Below are 21,733 nucleotides of genomic sequence, written 5' to 3'. Positions count from 1 at the left end.
TCTTCTAAGTATTGCTTAAGATTTTACAAAACATTTATCTAATTCCTATGAATATAATGCGAAGTAAGTATGATTGTTACAATTTCTAATAAGGTTTATATTTAATCAGGTAATTTTATTTTACTGTTACTCTTCTATGCATTTTATATGCCTCTGGTGCAAATTCGAGCGAATTTCCCCCTTTTTCTGTGTATGACAATTAACGACATCGTGGAAAACAACAAAAAAATGTATAACGTAGTAGATGCAATAATCTCTTTTATGTATTTTTTAGCCATAAATATCAACAAAAGAAGAGATACAGAGAGTCTCAATAAATACTATAGAGAGTTTAAGAGGTTTTCAAGTTTGATTTGCAGTTTTCGTATTGCGATTTTTTCGACTTTACACTTTGTGCATTTTATCACAACAAAAACATAAAGCGCTTTTGTTGTTGTTGTTGTCGTCACTGCTATTGTTGGATTTAGTATTTTTTTGTATTTTTGGTGGTGCTCATCATTGTGTAAATGGTGTATGCAACCAGTAGTTGCTGTAACTCAAGTGCGCGTGCGTGACGTTTTTATGTTTTTAATCGCGATTTTTATTTTGCCGTTTTTCGGGTTTTATTTATATTTTTTTGTTGCGATTTTGCTTTCGTTGCAAACAATAAATAAACACACCAAACATTTCAACACACTTCAACGCTGAATTAAAAAAGCCGTCGCATTTTGCTTTTTCAATTGGAATATAAATTTTACGACTTTTATGCAAACAAATTGTGGAAAAATAAGGAATTTAAATACAGTGTGGTGGCATTAAGAAATAAAAAAAACATATTAAAGAAAAAAATGTTAAACAATGTGCTTGAATTGAAAGGAATCAAATCAATTTAATATTATTAATAAAATACCTATGTACCTACCTACAAATTGTTCTAAAACAAGGAATTGTGTTAATAAAAAGATACTGCTTGTTGCACCTTTATATTTAGATTAGGTAAATATTACTTCAAATCTATTTTAATGCAAAAAATTAAATTTTTAAAAATGTAATACAGTGCACTCGCGATAATATGAACACCCTAATATATGAAAACCTCAAAATATGAAAACTTTTTTACTTCCATTGGCTTTAAAATATGAACAGCTTATTTTTGTTTTTTAACGGATTTTATCTATCCACACAGAGTTGAAATCTAAATCAACAGGATAGTGGCTAAATTATAATTCAACTGCATAATAATTTGGGGATAATCCTAGCTGTTTGCGTTTAAGTTGTCTTCAGCTGTCAATCAAAATGTCTAACATGTCATAGTTAGTGCACACATTCAGCTGGAATTCCATATTAATTTTTTATGGTTTATGAACTGGTTTTAATTAGTTCATATTATCGTGAGTGCAGCGTATAATTACCCTTCTGGTAAATTGTGTCAATTCTATTGAACATACTAGTCCTGTGACTGTGAAAAGAGGACATATTTCATTACTTGTCCAATTGTAACAAAAAATTTACAATTTATCAAAGAATTTTAATAAGATCAATATCAATTTATTTTAATTTGTATCCATAACACAACAAATGATTTTGTGTTTACTTCCGTGACCTGTCACAGAGTGCCTAAATGCTGTAACTTTACTGCCTCCTAGGACTCCGTCATGTTATAGGGTCCGGTTCTTTTCATTTTAATTCGTAGAACTAAAACCGGTCTTTACAGTGGTCGGTTCCCTTCCTTTTAGGGCATCTAAACGAGATACAATTTTACAATAAGTATTGGAATAGCTAATAGTGACAAATTAAAAAATATCAGATGACTCAAACATATGTATTTTTGAACACCAAAATAAAAACTAATTATATAAGTTGCCAGACTTGAAAGGTCTTATACGAGATGCAGGCTAATTAAAATTCCTATTTTGGAACAAATATTTGGTTTCAATGTCTATCCAAAATTTGTTTTAATTTCATTTAGGGAGTGCGACGATAATTGGTTACGTGAATTTGAAATATATGAAAAGGACATTGTTTAAAGATTTTTCTGAGTTGCTGGAAAGTTTTTAGGCAGCTCTTCAACTATGATTTCTCTTTAAGGGCTTTAAATATAACTAACCTCATTGAATAATTTTGGGCGAATTTCTTTGGTTAATTTTGCTGATAGGCTCTAAAAGGCATTCCTGTGCTGTACTTTCAGCATAATTATTATAATACTACAGGCAGGGGTTTATACAGGCCTTAAACAGTTGTCATTGCGTCTTCAAATAAAGGACTTTATGATGGCTGTAAGAGCCCCTGCAAAAAAGATAATCTGAACAATGACTTTGTAGTGTTTTCCTACATTGCCACAAGTTACTGTTTTCAATATTTTCAATGTAGTCACAATATTGAAATGATAACACCGAATAATCATTCCCTAACACTTGTTTACAGTGTTGCAACGCTACCGTAAATATAAATTTCCAGTATTGCATTAAACAGGATATGTGTATTAAATAAAAGGATATTTTTTTATAATATTTAGAGTTACATCGAAGTGATATTAATTTAATTGTGTTGTAAAGCTATACGTTTTTTGTAAACTTGATATTATCAAATTAAAGTTATGTTTTTTGTTTTCCAACATTCAGGAAGAGTCTTAATTTTGCAGAATACACAATGACATTTTGGAATAACATAAATTTCCATTGAATTTATTAAGTATAGTAGAACTTATTTGCATAAAATATAGTGGATACACTTTTATCGTAGCAATATTTTCGTTGTAAGAGGAAAGCTATTAAACTAGTTAAATATTGAGTTAAAAAGAGGATTTGAAAGAAAAGTTTCAAAGCTTATAAAATTCATTATAAATAAGGACGTTTAACCTCACCGCACTAAATAAATCAATTTGCTAATAATTGCTAGGTAACTATAACATAATAAAGCACTTGTTTTCATTTCTTTGACGTAGATTTCTAAAATTAAACCACTAATTTAAAACATGCCAATTTTTTTCTGTGTGGAAATACAAAGTCCAATAAAAATCCCCAAAATGTTTACAGTACACATAACATGCTAGCAGACATAATAGTCTAAATAAATAACTGAGTAAATTGTTATACTACAGGTACTACAAATCAGGGATGGATAATAGAGTTTTATTATTGATTAGAAACATTTTGGTACAACTTTGAACCAATTAGTACTTTATCTATATTTACAATATGGAGATATTTCATTATTAAATATAACTCGTAACTACATATAATTGTTTTTATAATTATATAATAATTACATATAATTATATACATATTAATCTCATGTACATTCTAATACAGTTCAATTCAAAATATTGGCCCATAATCATAGTCTAACACTAAAGTCGGTTCGTTTTAAAAACAACTTTAAAATAAAAACCTGCTTTTTATTAATTTGCAACCATAGTCAAAATTAAAGTATGTTTTAAATTGAACCGACTTTAACTGGGTGTCACCGCAAATGTAGAAAATGTTTTCATACAATATACAACAAAAAACAGACAAGTGGCAACGACAGCTGACATACAAAATTAAAAAAAAATCCAAAAAACGTAAACAATAAAAGTAACCGGGACATCTAAAGAAAGAAAGTTGTTTGTTGTGGAAAAATGGAAAAGATAAGATTAATATCATAATTAGGATATTTTGGTACTAATTTTATTGATAACTGTTCAATAATTGCAAAATCTCTACCAATATCTTGTAACTTAAACATTTTTTACTTTGTGACGAACTTTTTTACTCGGCGAAGAACAGCTGATGCTGTTGTTAAACGAGTTAAAAACAACTTCAGCTAGTTTTATATTTAGAGTCGACTTCAGCGTCTGAAGTATACTTTAACTTGTCTATGATAGACCTAAAGTCCACTCTTAAGTAAAGTCGAGTTTAATTCTCTTAAAATGTACTTTATTTTTGACTTGATTATGGGCCATTGTCTTTAAGAAAAGTACACTTTAATTTATCCATCTCTGCTTCGTATACATTCGAATATTTATTATTTGGTCTCAATGTGCAAAAGAGAAGAAGTTGAAACTAATACTTAAAATAAGTAGATTAGATCAAATAAATAAATTGAAAATCAAAATCTTATCTACTATTAACACATGATGGCTAAAAACATTAATTAGTATAAATAAAAAAAACAATTTAAATTAAAAACAAAATACACACAGACTATAATTAAGCAATAGGTATTTTGCATAGAAACACACAATTATTATAAACAATTGATAAAAGATTTTTCCAAGAAGCAGACTTTAAAATATTTATTGGGAAATAATCATAAGCATATGTTAAATATTCATCGATAATGATAAGTCTGGGTTTTTTGAACAACAAATGCAATTTGTTATTATACCCTACATCACCATAGTGAGGAGGGTATAATGCGTTTGTGGTCTAACACCCATCTTAAAGTATACCGATCGACTTAGAATCACTTACTGAATCGATTAAGCGATGTCCGTTCGTCTGTCAGGCTGGCTGGCTGTCCATGTAAACCTTGTACGCAAAGTACAGGTCGCAATTTTGAAGATATTGCGATAAAATTTGGTGCATATAATTTTTTCGACCCAAGGACGAAGCTTATTGAAATTGGCAGAAATTGGTACATTATTTCACATAGCCCCTATACAAATGTCCTCCCAAAATTGGACTTTATCGGTCATAAATGTTTAATTTACATATGTATCTACACAAATTTCGCTCCAAATAAGTTTTATATATACAAAATTCATTTCACCATATTTTGTTACGATCGGTCCATAATTAGTCATAGCTCCCATATAAGACCCGCTTCCGAAAATCACCTTAACGTGCATAAATCTCTTAAAAATGATGGTATACACACATAATTAACTTTCACTTTATGTCTAAGCACACGAATCGTGGTGATCGGTCCATAATTTGTCATAGCTCCCATATAAGGCTCACTTCCGAAAATCACTCACGAATATAATATATTGATATTTTAAAAGAAAAATGCTTTTGCTCATTTACTAAGTGTAGGGTCAAGCCCGACCATACTTTCTTACTTGAAAACAATTTCTTAAATATAATTTGCGCAAATCAGATTATAATCTAGTCATTAAGATATCCAATTTTCTAAGATTTGTAAATAGAAATCGGCCAAAATCGTGTTGAGTTTGGTTTGGTGTTGAGCAGTTAAACAAGTAGTCAATGTATCCCTTATATACAGTAATTGTTGCTAATGTCTGAAGGTGTCTGAAGGTTTTACATCCCATGTAACCTTGCGTGAAGTCAGTTGTCACTTTAATGTCACTATGTAACCTAGAGTGTAGTCATTTTAAACGTTTATTTTGTACGGCACTTTAGAAAGTAGTTATTTTACCCACCAGAAGTAATCTATTGGAGAGTTGTCCTAGTAGGTTTATTTACAAGCAATCGGACTGTCTATGAGATGTCTTTTTAACTCACATTTGAGGTCAAGTACATGTCAAAATAACTATTTATGTAAGTGGTACAGTAATTTTGACTTACCTGCACAACCAACTTTGCACGATATTTTGTGCAGGTAAGTTAACATCAGTTAACTCATTGATGCTGGTAAGTGCATTTTAGTTTACTGCCCAAAAAGCAGCTAACGGCAGATAATTTACATGAAGTTTTGTGATGTTTCCCTTTAAAAATAACGACAAATTTGGTATTTTAGCTACTTTTAAAATTATTAAGAAGTTTACAACACAATTTTTTATTCAAAATCGTATTTTTCTTATTTTGTTTTGATTTAATTTTATATTAAGCAGCTAAATGAAATTTTTTTCATGAAAACCAGTTATAGCTTCCAGAAGTATTATGCACTTATCTTAAATGTGCAGGTATGAACAATGCACTTAAATTAACGAATTTGTATGGAGTTTGATAAATAAATATACAAAACACAAGTTTTGTGCACTTATATGCAAAATGCTATTAAGTGAAAGGCAGGTAAGTCAAAACTTAAGGCATGCATGTGTTAAAGTAACTATTCAAGTAACTAGTTATGTAACTAGTTGGTACCCCAAATGATAGGTAAAATCAATAGTTCGGGACAGTCTCCTAAAACAGCTCGGTTATTATATTAGCATTTTAACACATTGCTTTGTAATGAAAGTTTTTGCTGGGTTACTATAAGTAAAACTATAATGAAAGTACATACATATTCTTTTTTCAGTTTATTTAAACTAAATATCTTAGCATATATTTGTTTTTTCTTGTGATTATCAATATTTTTTCTAACAAACCACTTGCGAGTGTTTATTATTTTACGGAACACTAAAATGTAAGCGTGTGTTTATGATATGATTTTTTTGTATTTGTAAGTACATATCACAAATTTTTTCAATCGTTCAAACTACTAATCACTTGTACAGAAATAGTAGTATGTATTGAAAACAATTTCATTAATAAAACAAAATTATAATAAAGACAACATATCCAGTATATGTATGCCCTACACCAACATTGATGGTGAAAGTATTATGCGTTTTTGATGATGTTGGTAACAGCCAAAAATCTTTCAAAGTAGATGACAGAATTTTGAAGATATTTAAATAAAATAACGCAAATAAGTTTGTAAAGCCCTTTGAAATATTCTGTCCATTTGAATTTAGCCTCCATTGAAATACTTTCCAGGAATATATAGGGCTTTAACCCTAGTAAATCTCTTAAATCGAGAATATATAAATGTAATCTTTAATCAGATAAATATTCAAAGTCTAAAAACTAATTTCAACATTGTATGTCGCAAACTATGTGATCAACTAACATTACCTCTCTACCACCAAATGCCGACTTTTCAACATCGAACAATAAAATTAAGGTGTTAAATACCTGCCTAACTGCTAAAGCGAATGAAAACAAGGACAGACGGACGGGCAAACATACAGACATTACACTCGCTGGCTTTTCTTATGTTGATTACTAATGACAGGTAGTACCAAGCTCTTTACTTACTTTATGTATCAAGAACAACAAATAATACTTATGTATTTATCAGTTTGTTTATTTTTAATTGCTTATTTCCAGCCATTTATCGTACGTATGTACCTACGAACAAACGAACGAATGAGTATTATTTCACTTGATTTGTATAAAACAGTATTTGAATATTTCTTTAAGGCGAATAAATGGTGATTATCAATATGTAGCGTATGCATACGATTGATTGATTATACGAAAAAAGATATGGTGGGGTGTCTGAAAGAGTAAAATTTAGTAAAAGGAATGCGGGAACGTACAATATACAACAATAAATACAAATTTTGTTGTTTAGACATAAATAAATAAAGGTATTATTTTTCAAAACTATTAATGTGTCAAGTAATGATAATAAACATATATATTTGTTATTGTATTTTGTTGGTTTTATTAAAATAATATTCAGGAAGGAAAAAAACGCCATTAAAATTTGGTCTAATTTCGATAAATACAGAAAAAAAACAATATTTTACATGTATTCCACCATAATTTAAGAATATTTGAAGCGATCATGAAAATTTTGAATCCAATATTCATCGAATCCCACTAAGTTCTTGTTTCAAAATTTTCGGGAAGTTGAAGACAATTGAAAAGGGGGTAGTTTTTCTACTACTTTAGCTGAAGACATCTTATTTAAAGATTACAATTTAACAAATACCTTATGAAATTTAATTTTCGGAGACCACAAATATATTAGGGACATTAACAACATATTAATTTATCGGTTATAACAGAGAGTTCTTCTTTCAATAATGTAAAAAAAATCTGTCAAATTGGTCTATAAATGTACGGATACCGATTTCAGTAGCTTAAATTTCAAAACTTTTTTCAAGCAAAATGTTTTGAAATGATAATTTGTAATTGCTGATAGAGAAATAAAGAAGACTTACTGAAATTTTCTCGATTTCGAAAGAAGTTAGTTGACAACATTTTATGCTATTTACTAGGGTATTCAGTCGACTAATGATCGTTCGATTAATCGAATAATTTCTTACGAATAATTATTCGAACAATTTAAAAATGGTCATTTTCGAATAACGAATAATTCGAACAATTTTACATATACACATAACTTGCTTACACAAATTGCTTAAACATTTTCATAATTTCAAATATAAATAAGTAATAATGACTCACAAAAATTGTATTGTTTCTGAAATTCGACAAATAACTAAAGACAAAGGGATTTTCAATCACTGTAGATGAGTGTTACGATAGCTTCTTCTATAAATATATAAATATTACTGCAATAAGTTACAATTCTAAAAACAAATCTTTAAAAATGTTTATCTTAGGACTTGAACCAATGAAAATAAAAGGTACGGAATAAAATATTTGTTATTTGGCTGGCGAAATATTAGAAGAATCGCAATTAATAATCAAAATTTTAACTTAGTTTAAAGTGGAGTTGAATGTGAAGGAGAATGCGATTTTGAAACGGTCATCGTAAGTGATATTGAGGATGACAATTATAATGATTACATTGAAATAGACGAAGGCTATGATCTTAAAATATACATACTTATATAAGTGATGTTATTAACCGCGTACGTAAGTGTTGCATAATATTTAATAAATCGAATGATAAACAAATATTGTAAACTAACGTTTTGTTGCAAGAAAAGCATGGAGTTCGACTTATACATGATATTGAACATCGTTGAACATCTTTGTCTAACATGGTAATAAACTTTTTGCGTATTTATAAATGCGTCAATCTTGCACTGTCTAACTTCAAATTAGCCACATTTACTGACAATGATATCAAACTTTGGACAGATTCCCTTTATTATGTAATTCCCCAAGACCACTTTACTAAGCAAATATTCGGCAACGTTGATAGAGCTTGATGTATAATACAATTTGTTATAAATAATTTAGAAATAGTGAATAATTAATTTACTAATGAATTAGTTACTCAATTTAAAACCCGAATTAATGAACGACATAAAAAAGTTCTTAATACGTTTATATTGTATTTGAATTCAGGATCATGTCCAACTAGCTAAAATTGTTTAAAACATAGCTCCAAAACAGAAACTAAAGGGTTTGCTAGTCAATTGTTAATCTGATCAGAATATTTTTGATGAAAATTTAATGATGGACTTTGTTTTCGAATATTTTTTAACATGATCAATACTTGAATTGTTAACTTTAACGTTATTTTTTGTTTTTCTTTAACAATAAAATAAATAACTTCATTCTTTACTTTTTTAAAAAATTTAAATTATTCGAATAATTCGATTAATTTTAACGTGTGATCGAATTATTCGAACAATTTAAAATCTCTTATCCGTTTTATTCGAACAAGAGAAAAAACGTATAATTCGATTACTATAAAAATTCGACAAAAAAAAATTTTTGGGACAATATATTGAACAAAACAACAATAATTTTATTAAAACTATAAAAATATATGTATTTTGAAGTAAAATATATTTGAAAGTTTTTCGAAGTATATTTTGGACTCGAAACCACTTCGTGGTGTTTTCTTATAATACATATTTCAGGATAAAATTTCATCCAATTTCGCAATTAATTAATGATAACCGACAGTATCATTGTAATCAAAAATGGCTCATTGAACCCCTGCTTAGAACATGCAAGTGTTAAAATAAATAGTCACGTAACTAGTTATGTAACTAGTTGATACCCTAAATGATAGGTAAAATCACTAGTTCGGGACTGTCTCCTAGAACTGCTGGGAATGATACCCAATTTTATATGTGTCGTTTTGGGAGAAAATACAAATATGTATTTTCAAAAAAACTAAACAACTTCTTTTGAAAATGGTCCAGCTCACGAACGCTTATCACTAGATCCAATATATTTTGAGAGACATCCTAAAACAAACCAAGGTTTATGTTGAAATGGGCAACAAAATTATTTATATTCTGTGAGTCGGCCTAATTATCAATCTTACTCGTTGCATATAATATTGTAAAGCTAGATGGCCGGCCAACTGTATACAAATATCTGTGTATAAAAATATCTTACCAAATACATTGATAATGAAGTATAAATTGGATTTTGTTAAATTTAAACTGAAATGTATTAAAAGAAGCTATAAATTAAATAAAATATTATTTTGAAATGTCCTATATTATACAATAATACTCATAATTATTCCCCACTCGCAACGATTTATTGCACAAAATCAAAGAATGTTTTATTTAATCAAGACAAAGTCTAAATAATAATAATACAGACGTTGTATTCGTCATTAATGTATGTTATTATTTCACCATTAAATTATTATAAATTTTATCAATAGTTAAGAAAACAAACAAAAAAAAAATAGAAACACCTGCATTGTTTAGTTTGGAGTTCTTTTTTATACTAAAAAAAAATAAAAAAAACAACAAACAGACAAACAAATAATTTGCTTATCGAACATGAAAATCATTTTATGGAAATCAAATAAAATTTTAAATTAAGTTCAAACACATGTCAGACTAGGAAATTGATAAAGACTCTGTTAGTCTTATTGCAAATAAATATATAAAAAAAATTCTTAAGAATATAGTTGTTAAAGAAATAGGGGACATTTAAGGGACATTTGTTTACGTGATTTTTAAATTTGTTATTTAACTACATATGTATGTATGTATTTATGAGTATCATTATGTGATTTTAAATCATATTATTCGCCATGGCTCACACGTTTTATAATGATTAACTAAGAAATTATTAGTACGCTTATCTATGCCAATTTCGCATGAGTCATTATGAATTTGTATTTTATTCTTTAATTGTGATGATTAATTATTACTTATGCAGAAATGGGGGGGGACAATTTTTATAAATGGGATACGCACAGTTTTAAGTTCAAGCTAATTTTAATAAATGTTATTTAGTGTATGACTTAAAAAAGCGGGATTTTTTTTTCCAAATTTTTAGCTTTTATTTAGAAACATTTGTACAATATAAATATATGTATTCACAGAATGTATTGGCCATTGTTAGATATGAACTTTTCCTATTTTTTTGGCAACATATGGATTCCGCGCCAAAACTACTCATCTTGTCAGGCCAAGAACGAATCTACATCGATCGAAAGAAATAGTAGTCGGACGGGGCAATGTCTGGTCTATAAGGCGGGTGAAGCAAAACTTCCCAACCACTTCTTTCTAAATACTTTTTAACAGGTATTGCAACATGTGGCCAGCGTTATCGTGATGGAATATTACGGTTTCGTGTCTGGCCGCATATTCAGGGCCAATGCTCGCTTCAAACGAATCAGTTGGGTACGGTACAGGTTCCCTGTGATAATCTTGCCAGATTTTAGCAGCTCATAGGACACTTTTGGCCATGGATATTTTGTGTGATGTCGGCTGCTTGTCCGGGCTTCACATACGAACTATTAAGCTTCGGGTTATCGTAATGGATCCATTTTTCATCGCAAGTAATGGTTCGTTGCAGAAATAATTTTTTTATAGCGTTCAAGGAGCATTTAGACATACAGAATCGTGTTTCAAGGTCTCTCAGCTTCAATTCGAATGGTTCCCAATTTCCCTGTCTTTGGATGAATCATGGTGCTTGCAAACGTTTTGAAATTGATGATTGAGTAGCTCCCAATGATTTTGCAAACTCTTGTTTAGTTTGACAAGAATCTTCATAGAGTAATGCCTTCAATTCTTGGTATTTAAACTTTTTTGTCTGGCCTTGGCGATCGTTGTCTTCCGTGTCAAAATCACCCACTTATGAACCGCACAAACCATCTCCCGCACGTTGAAATCGATGGAACATATTCACCACATTTTTCAAATTTATGAAGTAAAGCAAAACATTCCGCATATGACGATTTGTTGGCACAAAATTCGACATTTTCGAATCAAAAAATGCTTTGTTGTTTACACTATAATGTTCAATAGCTAAGTGGGAATAAATGACAGATATGTACCCTTCAAAATGACGTATAAGTTATTAAAGACAAAAACCACGTTCAATAGGTACGACATCTATTGTAAATCCCGCATTTTTAAGACCAATAATAAATTAAATTGGTATGGAAAGTCTAACCAAAATATAAAACCTTTAAGATTTCATAAGAAGCTAATGGAGCCCCTAATGGTGGCTTTATAGTAGTAAATATCTTGAAATTTGCCTGAAAATTTAAGCAGATTATTGATATACCCAGAGGCCAGTTTTGTCTGTTAGATTTCAGGTTTTAAAATTGTTCCAGTATATGAATACCCTATAGAGTATTTCGATGTTATCGGAAATTTTGTTTATTTCTTAAAAGAAAGTCATGTGATCTATCACCTCATTTCAATGACCGGATATTTCAAGATTCTGCACAAAATCCAAAGTGTTATTATTAACATGAACTAAATACTATTTATTGTTATCGTAATAAATATTTGATTAATTTAAATTTGTTTTTACTTTGCTTAATAACTATTTTGATTATTGGCGAAAAAATAATATTCAACACGTGCCATGTTTGAGAAGGTAATAAATTTGTGAAATAGTATTGTTTAAATTTTCCTATTGATTTTCACAAAATAGCAAATAATATTGTAGCAACAGTCACAGTTCTCTTTCCCTTGAGGTTATTATGCAACCTTTTAAAATAGTTGTAATGTCATTGATAGAATTACCCAAAATATTGGTTAATCGATAATAAGAGTAATTGCTATTTAGTACAAAAAGTTAAAAATTACAACGTGTTGTTCATCATGTAATAATTACACTAATCTTAAACTCCAAAAAATAGAAAGAAAACAACTCAAGAAAAACCTTGTAAAGGCAAAAATAAATATATAATTTACATTAAAATTCATTCATCCATTCATTCCCCCCAAAACCAACAAACAACCTGCCACAATCTTATCAGGGATGTTCTACAAAAATAATATTTAACATTTATTTATTTGTTTTTATTTATAACTACAAAAAGGTATAAAAATAATTTGTCATTGTAGTTGTAAAAAAAGAAATAAATATTTAAACGAACAATATCGGTCGGTATCAACCTGATCACGTTCAATTTAAATGGAAATTATTGTAAATAAACATTGTAAATATTATATATGTATATAAGTCTATATGTAAGTATATGTATGTAGATATTATTTTTATTTATTCTTCATTTTTGTTTAATTTAACTGATATTTGCCCTCATTTCTTTGCTTTTTTACATTTCAATATGTTTATTATTATTATTTATTAACATTTTCTTTATATTTTATAGAGTTTGAGTTTCTTTAGCTTGTAGGTTGAATATAAAAAAAAGAATAATAATAAAAATAATAAAATTTGTTCAATTTGTGTACGCAGTTACGAATCATTGTTTATCTTGCGCTTTAAATGACTTTTTTATTTATACAAATTATCAATATTTACATAAAATTATGATTATTTAAAGAAAATTTATATATGTAGTGCATACATATGTATATAAAATAAAAACAGAAACAACACCAATAACAATAATAAAAAATATCAATATTCTTTTAATGATAAATATCTACCTGTTGTAAGATATTATTGAATACTAATTTGTACCCTACGTTGAGTTTTTAGATCAGAATTGAAGAACGAACGCAATGTCCTATATGGGAGTGTAATGGAATATCACTAGCGATCAGAAATATTTGAGATATAGCCTGCTGCCTGCCATGCTTTAGTCTACATTTTTTTGAGTTGGAGATGTTGGTTCAGTATATAATTTTTTATTAAAGAGCTTTCAAAACTTAATTATAATCTCTTTCAGAAACAGTTCATTGGTTCGTTACATTATGTATTTATGTAGCCCACATTGTGACCGGCTTTGACCAATTACTGTTGTCTTTTTTGAAACCCCCGATATTTGTGTGTACACATATTTATATATACAAGCACAATGCTATGTAGTTTATTGACTTGTTGTAAATCGATTTGATAACAACGTCCCATTGACAAACGGAAAAGAACACTAAAATGACACATTTCATTTAAATACTACGTAGTTCTAAATTGAATATAAATAAAATTAATTGTTTAAAATTCTTGGAATTAAAAGGAAATTGTAATTATCGCTCGAGTATTCACTTAAAGCTTATTGGTGACAAGAGGGTCATAACTCTAGATTTTGGGTTTTTTAGAACTGATTTCTCATTAATTTTTTAACATTTTTGGTAGCAACTGAGAAAAAAACTATAAGAGAGCTATATTCGGCTGTGCCGAATCTTGTATACCCTTCACCAAATTATACTTTAAAATAATTTTTTTTAAATATTTTTAGGTAAACAAAATTTAATTTTTTTAATAGTTTTTTAATTTTTTTTAAAAAAAGTTTTTTCCAAATTTTTTTTTTGTTTTTATTTTTTGGAAAAAAATTTGTTGATGAAAAAAAATTCGGGTTAAAAAATATTTTTCCAAATTTTGACCCATTGTAGATCCAACTTACTATAGCCTTATCTACATCGTTGTAATGGACTTTGAAATAACTATCATTAGATATCCATATTGTCTATATTAATGACTTAGTAATCCAGATATAGATCAAAAATAGGTAAAAAATCGAGGTTGTCCCGGTTTTTTGCTCATATCTCCGTTATTTATGGACCGATTTTGCTGATTTTAAATAGCAAACTTCTCGAAAGTATGTCTGACAGAATTATTGAAGATTTGGATCCCGGTCTTCAGAAAATTGATTTCAGAAAATTGATTTCAACAGACAGAGAAACAGACAGACAGACTGACATGGCTAAATCGACTCCGCTATCTATAAGGATCCAGAATATATATACTTTATAGGGTCGGAAATGAAAAATGTGGAAATTACAAACGGAATGACAAACTTATATATACCCTTCTCACGAAATGAATGGTATAAAAACATTTATATTTGGTAATACTAAGAAAATATTTAGGTTTATTAACTTAAATCTCACTCCAATCATAATTATATGGGTCGAATTTTATATTTCCATGTTTATAAAGAGAAACAAGATTAAGCTAAAGTAAATTCCCCTTTTCACTCATTCAGGATCATTAATATAGGGGGAACTAAATTTTTCCACAAGACATCGGACCCTAACTGTTAAAAATTTATTAAAACTTGATACACAGCTTCTAAATTAGATTTGTCTTTTATCGAGGTTTAAAGTTTATAAAGTTTGTAAAGAATAATATAAAATCGCTTAATTTTAATTGTATGTAACTTTTGAACCGCTTATCCAATTTTTATAATATTGGTCTCATAGTAATGCTAATGTATTTTAAAATTAATTTTGAATACAGGATATTGCACCAAAAAATTATGCTTGAACAAAGGATATCTCAAAAAAGGAGAATCTTATATATTCACCAAATTATACCTTAAAATAAATTAAATTCCAAATTTTTTTTATTATTTTAAATTTATTAGTGAAAAAATTGTCTGGAAAAATTTATTTTTGCAAATTTTTAAACAATTTTTTATTTTAAATTTATTTGTGAAACAAATTTTATTTTTTTTTGGTGAAAAAAACTCGTGTTAAAAAATATTTTATCCAGATTTTGATCCATTGTAGGTCCGACTTACTATGACATTATATACTTTGTTGCAAAGGTATTTGAAATATCTATATTGTCTATTAATGTCTTTGTAATACAGATATACAGTGAATCTCAAAAGTGAGTCAACACCAACAATTATTTGATTGATTAAAATTTAAAAGTTTCGTTTTGTTGGAGATTGGGTTGAATAACACAGGTCAACAGCAAAAAAGGGCTTCACTAACCACTATATGATTTGATGCATCATGGTTACCTGAGTACAAAAATGGTAAAATTTTTTAATTCTATGGATAGATTTTTTTAAAATTTTTTTTTCTAAAATTGTGAATTTTGTTAGATATTTCTCCACATTATTTATGATAACTCAAAAAGGGTTAGACCGATATTATTGAAGTAAACTTAGAAAAGTTCAAATTTAAATAGTCTTTAAACTGTATAGGCAAGCTCTTTTCAATGTTCAATCAATCGAAAGAAGAATATTAACTACTCAATTGTATGTATATCAAACAAAAAAGTAAAATTTTGTGAAAATGAGCAAATTCACTTAATTGTGAATAAATTTGAAAAGGATCAATCGATTTGTATGACCGATATCTCATTTTGTTGCTATTATATGCGGCTTTGCTACACAATAATAAACCTGAACAAGTTCTGTCGTTTTGGATTTTTTATGAGTTTTTTAAAACACAAAAATTTGCTATTTTCACGTAAAAAATATATTTTTTGCTTCAATTTGGTATTATAACTCCGAAACTACTAAGCCGATTAAAATGCAATATATTAACAGATTAAAGGTTATGTAAATTTGAACTTTTCTAAGTTTACTTCAATAATATCGGTCTAATCTTTTTGGAGTTATCATAAATTATGTGGAGAAACATCTAACAAAATTCACAATTTTAGAAAAAATCTCTCCATAGAATTCAAAAATTGTACAATTTTTATACTACTGGAAGCACAATACATCAAAATTGTGTAGTGGTTTAAAAAGCCTCCACAATTTTTTTGATTTTGTTCTCCTGTGTAATAGATTCGGTTTAAAAAAGATTTATGTCGGACTATTAAAAAAATCAAAAAATTCACTTGTGTTTACTCACTTTTGAGGCTGTGTGTAGATCGAAAATCGAGGTTGTCCTGATTTTATATCTCAGCCATTTGTGGGCCGATTTTGTAATTTGACATGTATGTAATTTGACAAAAAATTATTTTCTATGTTTAACTGAAAACTATTTAACTGTAGGTTAAATTTTTCATTTAGATCTGTCATACAGGGACAAACAATTTTTATTTACACATTTTGAAAATTTTTATAATATTTTAATGCAAAAAAGTATCAAAACATTGAAAAGTGTTCCAATATTTTCTGCGTACGTAGCAAGTAGACTTTTTAAACATATACCTTTTAACACAGTTTTGGCAACTTTAGGAGGAAGGCCTAACCTTCTCCCATATCCTCTATTGTGGTAGGGACTTATTTCATTTTATGAAAGTTTAAAACTGTATAGTTTTAAAAAGGTTTAATTAAATAATTTATTTTCTACATTTCTGGTAAAAAAACGCATCATGACGCATAATTATTATTAAATTAAACCATTTAAAATGCTCTAATTTCTAAAATTGACATAAACTTAATGCAGTTCAGTTGATTTTTTTTATGACGATCAATTTCAAGTCATTAATTGAATGAAAAACGGTAGTATTTTCTAATTTATCTAATATACAATACATTATTTTTTTGATTTCCAATTTTGCCATGTCATCAAATGTCAAAATATACAAATTGTTTAACAAATGTATGTATGTATGTATCTCTATGTACTTCTTTCTCTAATATTATTTATAATTAATTAAACTCTTTTTTATGTTCCCATTCATTAATTCTCTTGTCCAAACTCACTACATACTGTGTATTTATAGAGGCAAAAGAGTCAAATCAACAATTTAAATACGATTACCAATTATCCGTTTATTACCTACATATGTGTGTATGTATATCATGTGTATGAAAGTGTATTTGAGTTTGTTACCAAGATGAGTTTGTGAAAACATTTTTCTTTTTTACTTTACTTTAGCTTAAATGGTCAATGGACATTAATATGAAATGACTGGACATTATTTATTTTTGAACCGCTTTTTGGTAAATTATTTTGTAGCTTATTTTTGGTTTGTTTTTCAATTGCGTTTTCATATGTACAAAGTAAATTTTATTGATTTAACTTTATAAGAAAAATCTATTGAAACTACTTTTTTGCCATAAAAATATTATAACTAAAATTCTGATAGTTATTAAATTTCCATTGAAATGACCCAAAATAATAAAAAAAAACCGATATTAATGTTCACAATACCAAATAATGTTCGATAATTTTTCTGAAGGTAAACCCGAGAAATTGTATAGAAATTTTAAAATAAGGAATCTTTGTGATAGCTAAAAAGTCTCGATCGATATTGCCAAAGAGTCGTTATTGATATCATACAAGAATGAAGCTTTGACACAAACTGTGGGTTATTTGAACGTTTTACTAATTGCTTGCTATAGTTGTTGTCAATATTGTTGTGATAATTTTCGAATCCTCTAATCTGAAGGGAACCAATTAGTATGAACGGGTTAATTCCCAGCGATTTTTTGTGGGGGAGTTAAATAAAGTAAAATTTATTTTACATTTTTACATTTTTCCATTTTATACCCTTCACCATGAGTGGCAAGGATGTAATTTCTTCATTTTTATTTGCGACCCCACAAAGCATATATATATTTTGAATCTTTATAGTTAACGAAGTCTATATAGCCATGTCCGTCTGTATGTTGAAATCAACTTTCCTAAGCCCCCAAATAACTTATATACATGATTCATAAATTAATATATCCCCTATAGACCCGGTTCAGTTGCTATTTAAAATCGAGAAAATCCTCGATTTTTAACCTATTTTATATCTATATCTGGATTACTATGTCATTAATATTAACAATGATAGATATTTGACCTTTTGCAACAACTTATATAACGCCATAATATGGGTCATATTTTAACCCGAATTTTTTTCAGCAAAAAAAATTTTTTTCATAAAATTTTTTTCAGCCAAAAAAATTTTTTTCATAAAATTTTTTTCCCTAAAAAATTAAAAAAAAAATTTTAATAAAAAAAGAAATTTTGAAAATTTTTTTTTGCCATAAAATTTGTTTGAATAATTATTTTTAAAAAAAAAAATGTTTGAAATGAAAATGAAAAAAAAAAATGATTTTTTTTTTAAAAATTTTGTTTCCGTAAACATTTTTATTTCAAAGTAGAATTTGTTGTAGGGTACATAAGATTCCGCAAAGCAGAAAATACCTCTCATACTTGTTTATATTAAAACATTTCGGTTTTGGGGGTGAATTTCCCTTTTTCAGCACCCTTGATCCGCGCCTGATCTCGTTAGATGGATAATTCTGTGATTTCGTTCTAAATGATTGATAGAACCATCACTTAACTTCAGATTGAAACATTCGTGTTGTTTACATCTAAATAACCGATCATGTTAGCTCCCTAGTAACTGTATCATTATTAAACTTTGCAGTTTTCATAAAATTCTCGTTTTTAGCAGTTCGATTTTAAATTATTCAAATTGTATCATTTCTTATACCAATACAAACATTTCTACGTAATTTTTAATTAATGTGTTGTCAATTTCCTTTTAATTTTGTTTTCAATTCTTGTCTTTTTTTTTAATCTTACGACAAGTCACCACAAGATTAATTAAAGTCTTTTGTCTTTAAATAATAAAGTTTCATGACAATAACACCAAATACTTATTTATGTACTCATAATTGATACCAACAAAGACAAAAGACTTAAATCACAATTTCCATGCCACAATTGTGTCATTTATAATTTAACCAGGTTTGGTTTCCCTATAACAGTCTTATCATTCTAATGATAAAAAAAACAAGAATATTTTAAACAAATTATTAAAACCAACAAATAGAAAACAATCACTGAAATTATATTTTCAATGTGGGGTGGGATTTTAATAAATTATTCGTCTATAAGTTAAACAAAATTTAATTCATTTTGGCCTAAAAAAATACATAACAAACAGTAGCTGTTTTTAATTTGTTCGATGTTTTTGGTTTTAATTAAGACAATTTGGTATTGATTTCAAATTATTTTACGTTTATCTGAAATATTGTTAAAAGATTAGCTTTTCGAACAATACACATTTAAAAAAAAATGTGTTTTTATTTGTGATTCATAGTGTGAACAACGTACAATTGTAGTGATTTCGTAATTTAAGAATAAGAAAATCGTTTATCATTTTTAAATTATTGTTTATTGAAATGTACTTAAAGTCTTTAACAATTTAATCAATATTCATAAGATTACATTTCGAACAACAACCAAAGACACATAAATCAGAGCAGTGGTTATTTTACAAACATTTTACAACTTCCCTAAATACATATGTACTTAAATGTATTAATCATAAAACATTTGAATCGTTTTTCAGCCAAACATGTTTTAAATACAGTGACTACCATTAATGATTAAAATCAATGCAGGCATATGCTAAATGAACTACTATGTCCCCACTGCACCTGCAATATCCAATAAATATTGATACCTATTTATATGATTATAATGCTGCTTGAACATAATAATTCGTACATTATCGAACGTATCCAAAGTAATCACAATAAGCAAAAACTACAAGAAGGTAAATACACATTTAAAACCATAAAAATGACAACACCTTCTACAACGACAACAAATTATAAAATCAATACCGAGACAGCCGCAAACGAGGCAACGCTTTACACGCAACAGGAACAAGAGCACCTTCTAATACAACAACAGCAACATCAGCAGCAGCAACAACAGCAACACTTAATACGAATGCAGCAACATTTGATGCAACAAAACATAATGACTACTTCTCCATTGCAACATTTAAATAATATTTTCGGTTTAAATCTAAACAATTCGCCCGCAGTCAGCACCATGCCACTGGCTGCTTCACCCATATTTCATCCAAATAATTTGCAACATTTATTGGTGGGGGTAACACCCCAGCAGCAGCAACAATTTCAACAAATATATCAAGAGTTTTATGGCAACATGTTGCCGCAACAACAACACTACCACCATGAACAACAGATTCTAAGAGATCTAATACAAGCCACCAACATGGACACAACCACAACAAATATGGAAACACTTGCACCGGTTGTTGGGGCATGTGCGGGTAGTTCGGGTATGCTAAAAACTGAAACATGCCACAAATCCTCATTACCCGCACACACAACACAACAAACGACTGCGGCATTAACAAACTCCACAACAACATTGTCGCCTTTGGAGACGTTTGTTGTGAATACGGTGGGTCTGAATCATCGCCATCATCATCATCAACCGCACCATCATCAGCAGCGTCATCATAATGATGATGGTAATATGGCTTCATTAGAGCGACAACATAATGAGACTGCTCACGCTAACCAGAAACAACAGCTACAGCTACAGCAACATTATAAACAAAGCAATAACAAATTGCTAAAATCACAGACCACCTTAACATCAACTTTGGCTTCAATAGTCACAGCCACAGCAAAATCTCATACTGCAACAACAAATACTGCTGTTGATCTACTGGATGCTGACATCAAAACTAGTGTTGGTAACTTATCAATGACATCTTTGACACCTGTTAATACTACAACAGCAACAACATCAATTACAACTTCATCATCATCGCCGACGTCGTCAACTTTATTGTTGTCTGCCACAAACAACTTGGGTAAGTCAATTTAATTAATTTATTAAAAAACAAAGAAAACAATAACAATATAATTGATCATTTGTTTACAAGAAAGCTTTGTTTTAAAACATATCTATTGATTTTTAGAAATCTTTCAGAGTTCTGACGAATATGGAATTTTAGTTTAGTAGAGTAACTAAAGATATTTTAAGATATGTTATTAATTATAAGGGCTGAGATCAGATCTTCGAATTTATTCGGAATTAAAAAATGTCAGCCAATCATTCCATAAATTCATTACAATCATCTAATTCTTTATTTTCATTCAAAGACATTTATCATCGTTGAAATAATTCATAATAGAGTTAATTCATAACAGAATTCATGTAACCTTTGAATGATTAAATTTTTGTCAATACAAATCAAATATTTTTTCAAAAAAATTTTTTGTAAATCAAATTAAATATTTAAAATAAGTAAAAAGCTATATTTGACTGTGCCGAATTATATGTAGACTTCACTAAATTAGACTTTAAAACCAA

At 28.4% G+C, this 21,733-nt stretch overlaps 1 protein-coding gene across 1 annotated transcript; it reads left to right on the top strand.

The window, feature by feature from the left end:
* The first annotated feature begins 445 nt into the window (after positions 1-445).
* Positions 446-21,269, top strand: LOC135951016 (basic-leucine zipper transcription factor A-like). The gene is made up of 2 exons (XM_065500563.1): positions 446-975; positions 19,944-21,269. The coding sequence occupies exon 2, from the start codon at positions 20,066-20,068 to the stop codon at positions 21,242-21,244; it is 1,179 nt and encodes a 392-aa protein (XP_065356635.1). The 5' UTR covers positions 446-975; positions 19,944-20,065; the 3' UTR covers positions 21,245-21,269.
* The last annotated feature ends 464 nt before the right edge of the window (positions 21,270-21,733 follow it).

The sequence above is a fragment of the Calliphora vicina genome, chromosome 2 (genome assembly GCF_958450345.1).
Source record: "Calliphora vicina chromosome 2, idCalVici1.1, whole genome shotgun sequence".
NCBI classification, from domain to species: Eukaryota; Metazoa; Arthropoda; class Insecta; order Diptera; family Calliphoridae; genus Calliphora; species Calliphora vicina.
Note: the sequence above shows the minus strand (reverse complement) of the source record. Positions and strands in the feature narration are given on the sequence as shown.

Bases quoted from the DNA above. Each gene is read 5' to 3' on its own strand.
- LOC135951016 (XM_065500563.1), top strand. From the start codon at position 20,066: ATGATTATAATGCTGCTTGAACATAATAATTCGTACATTATCGAACGT.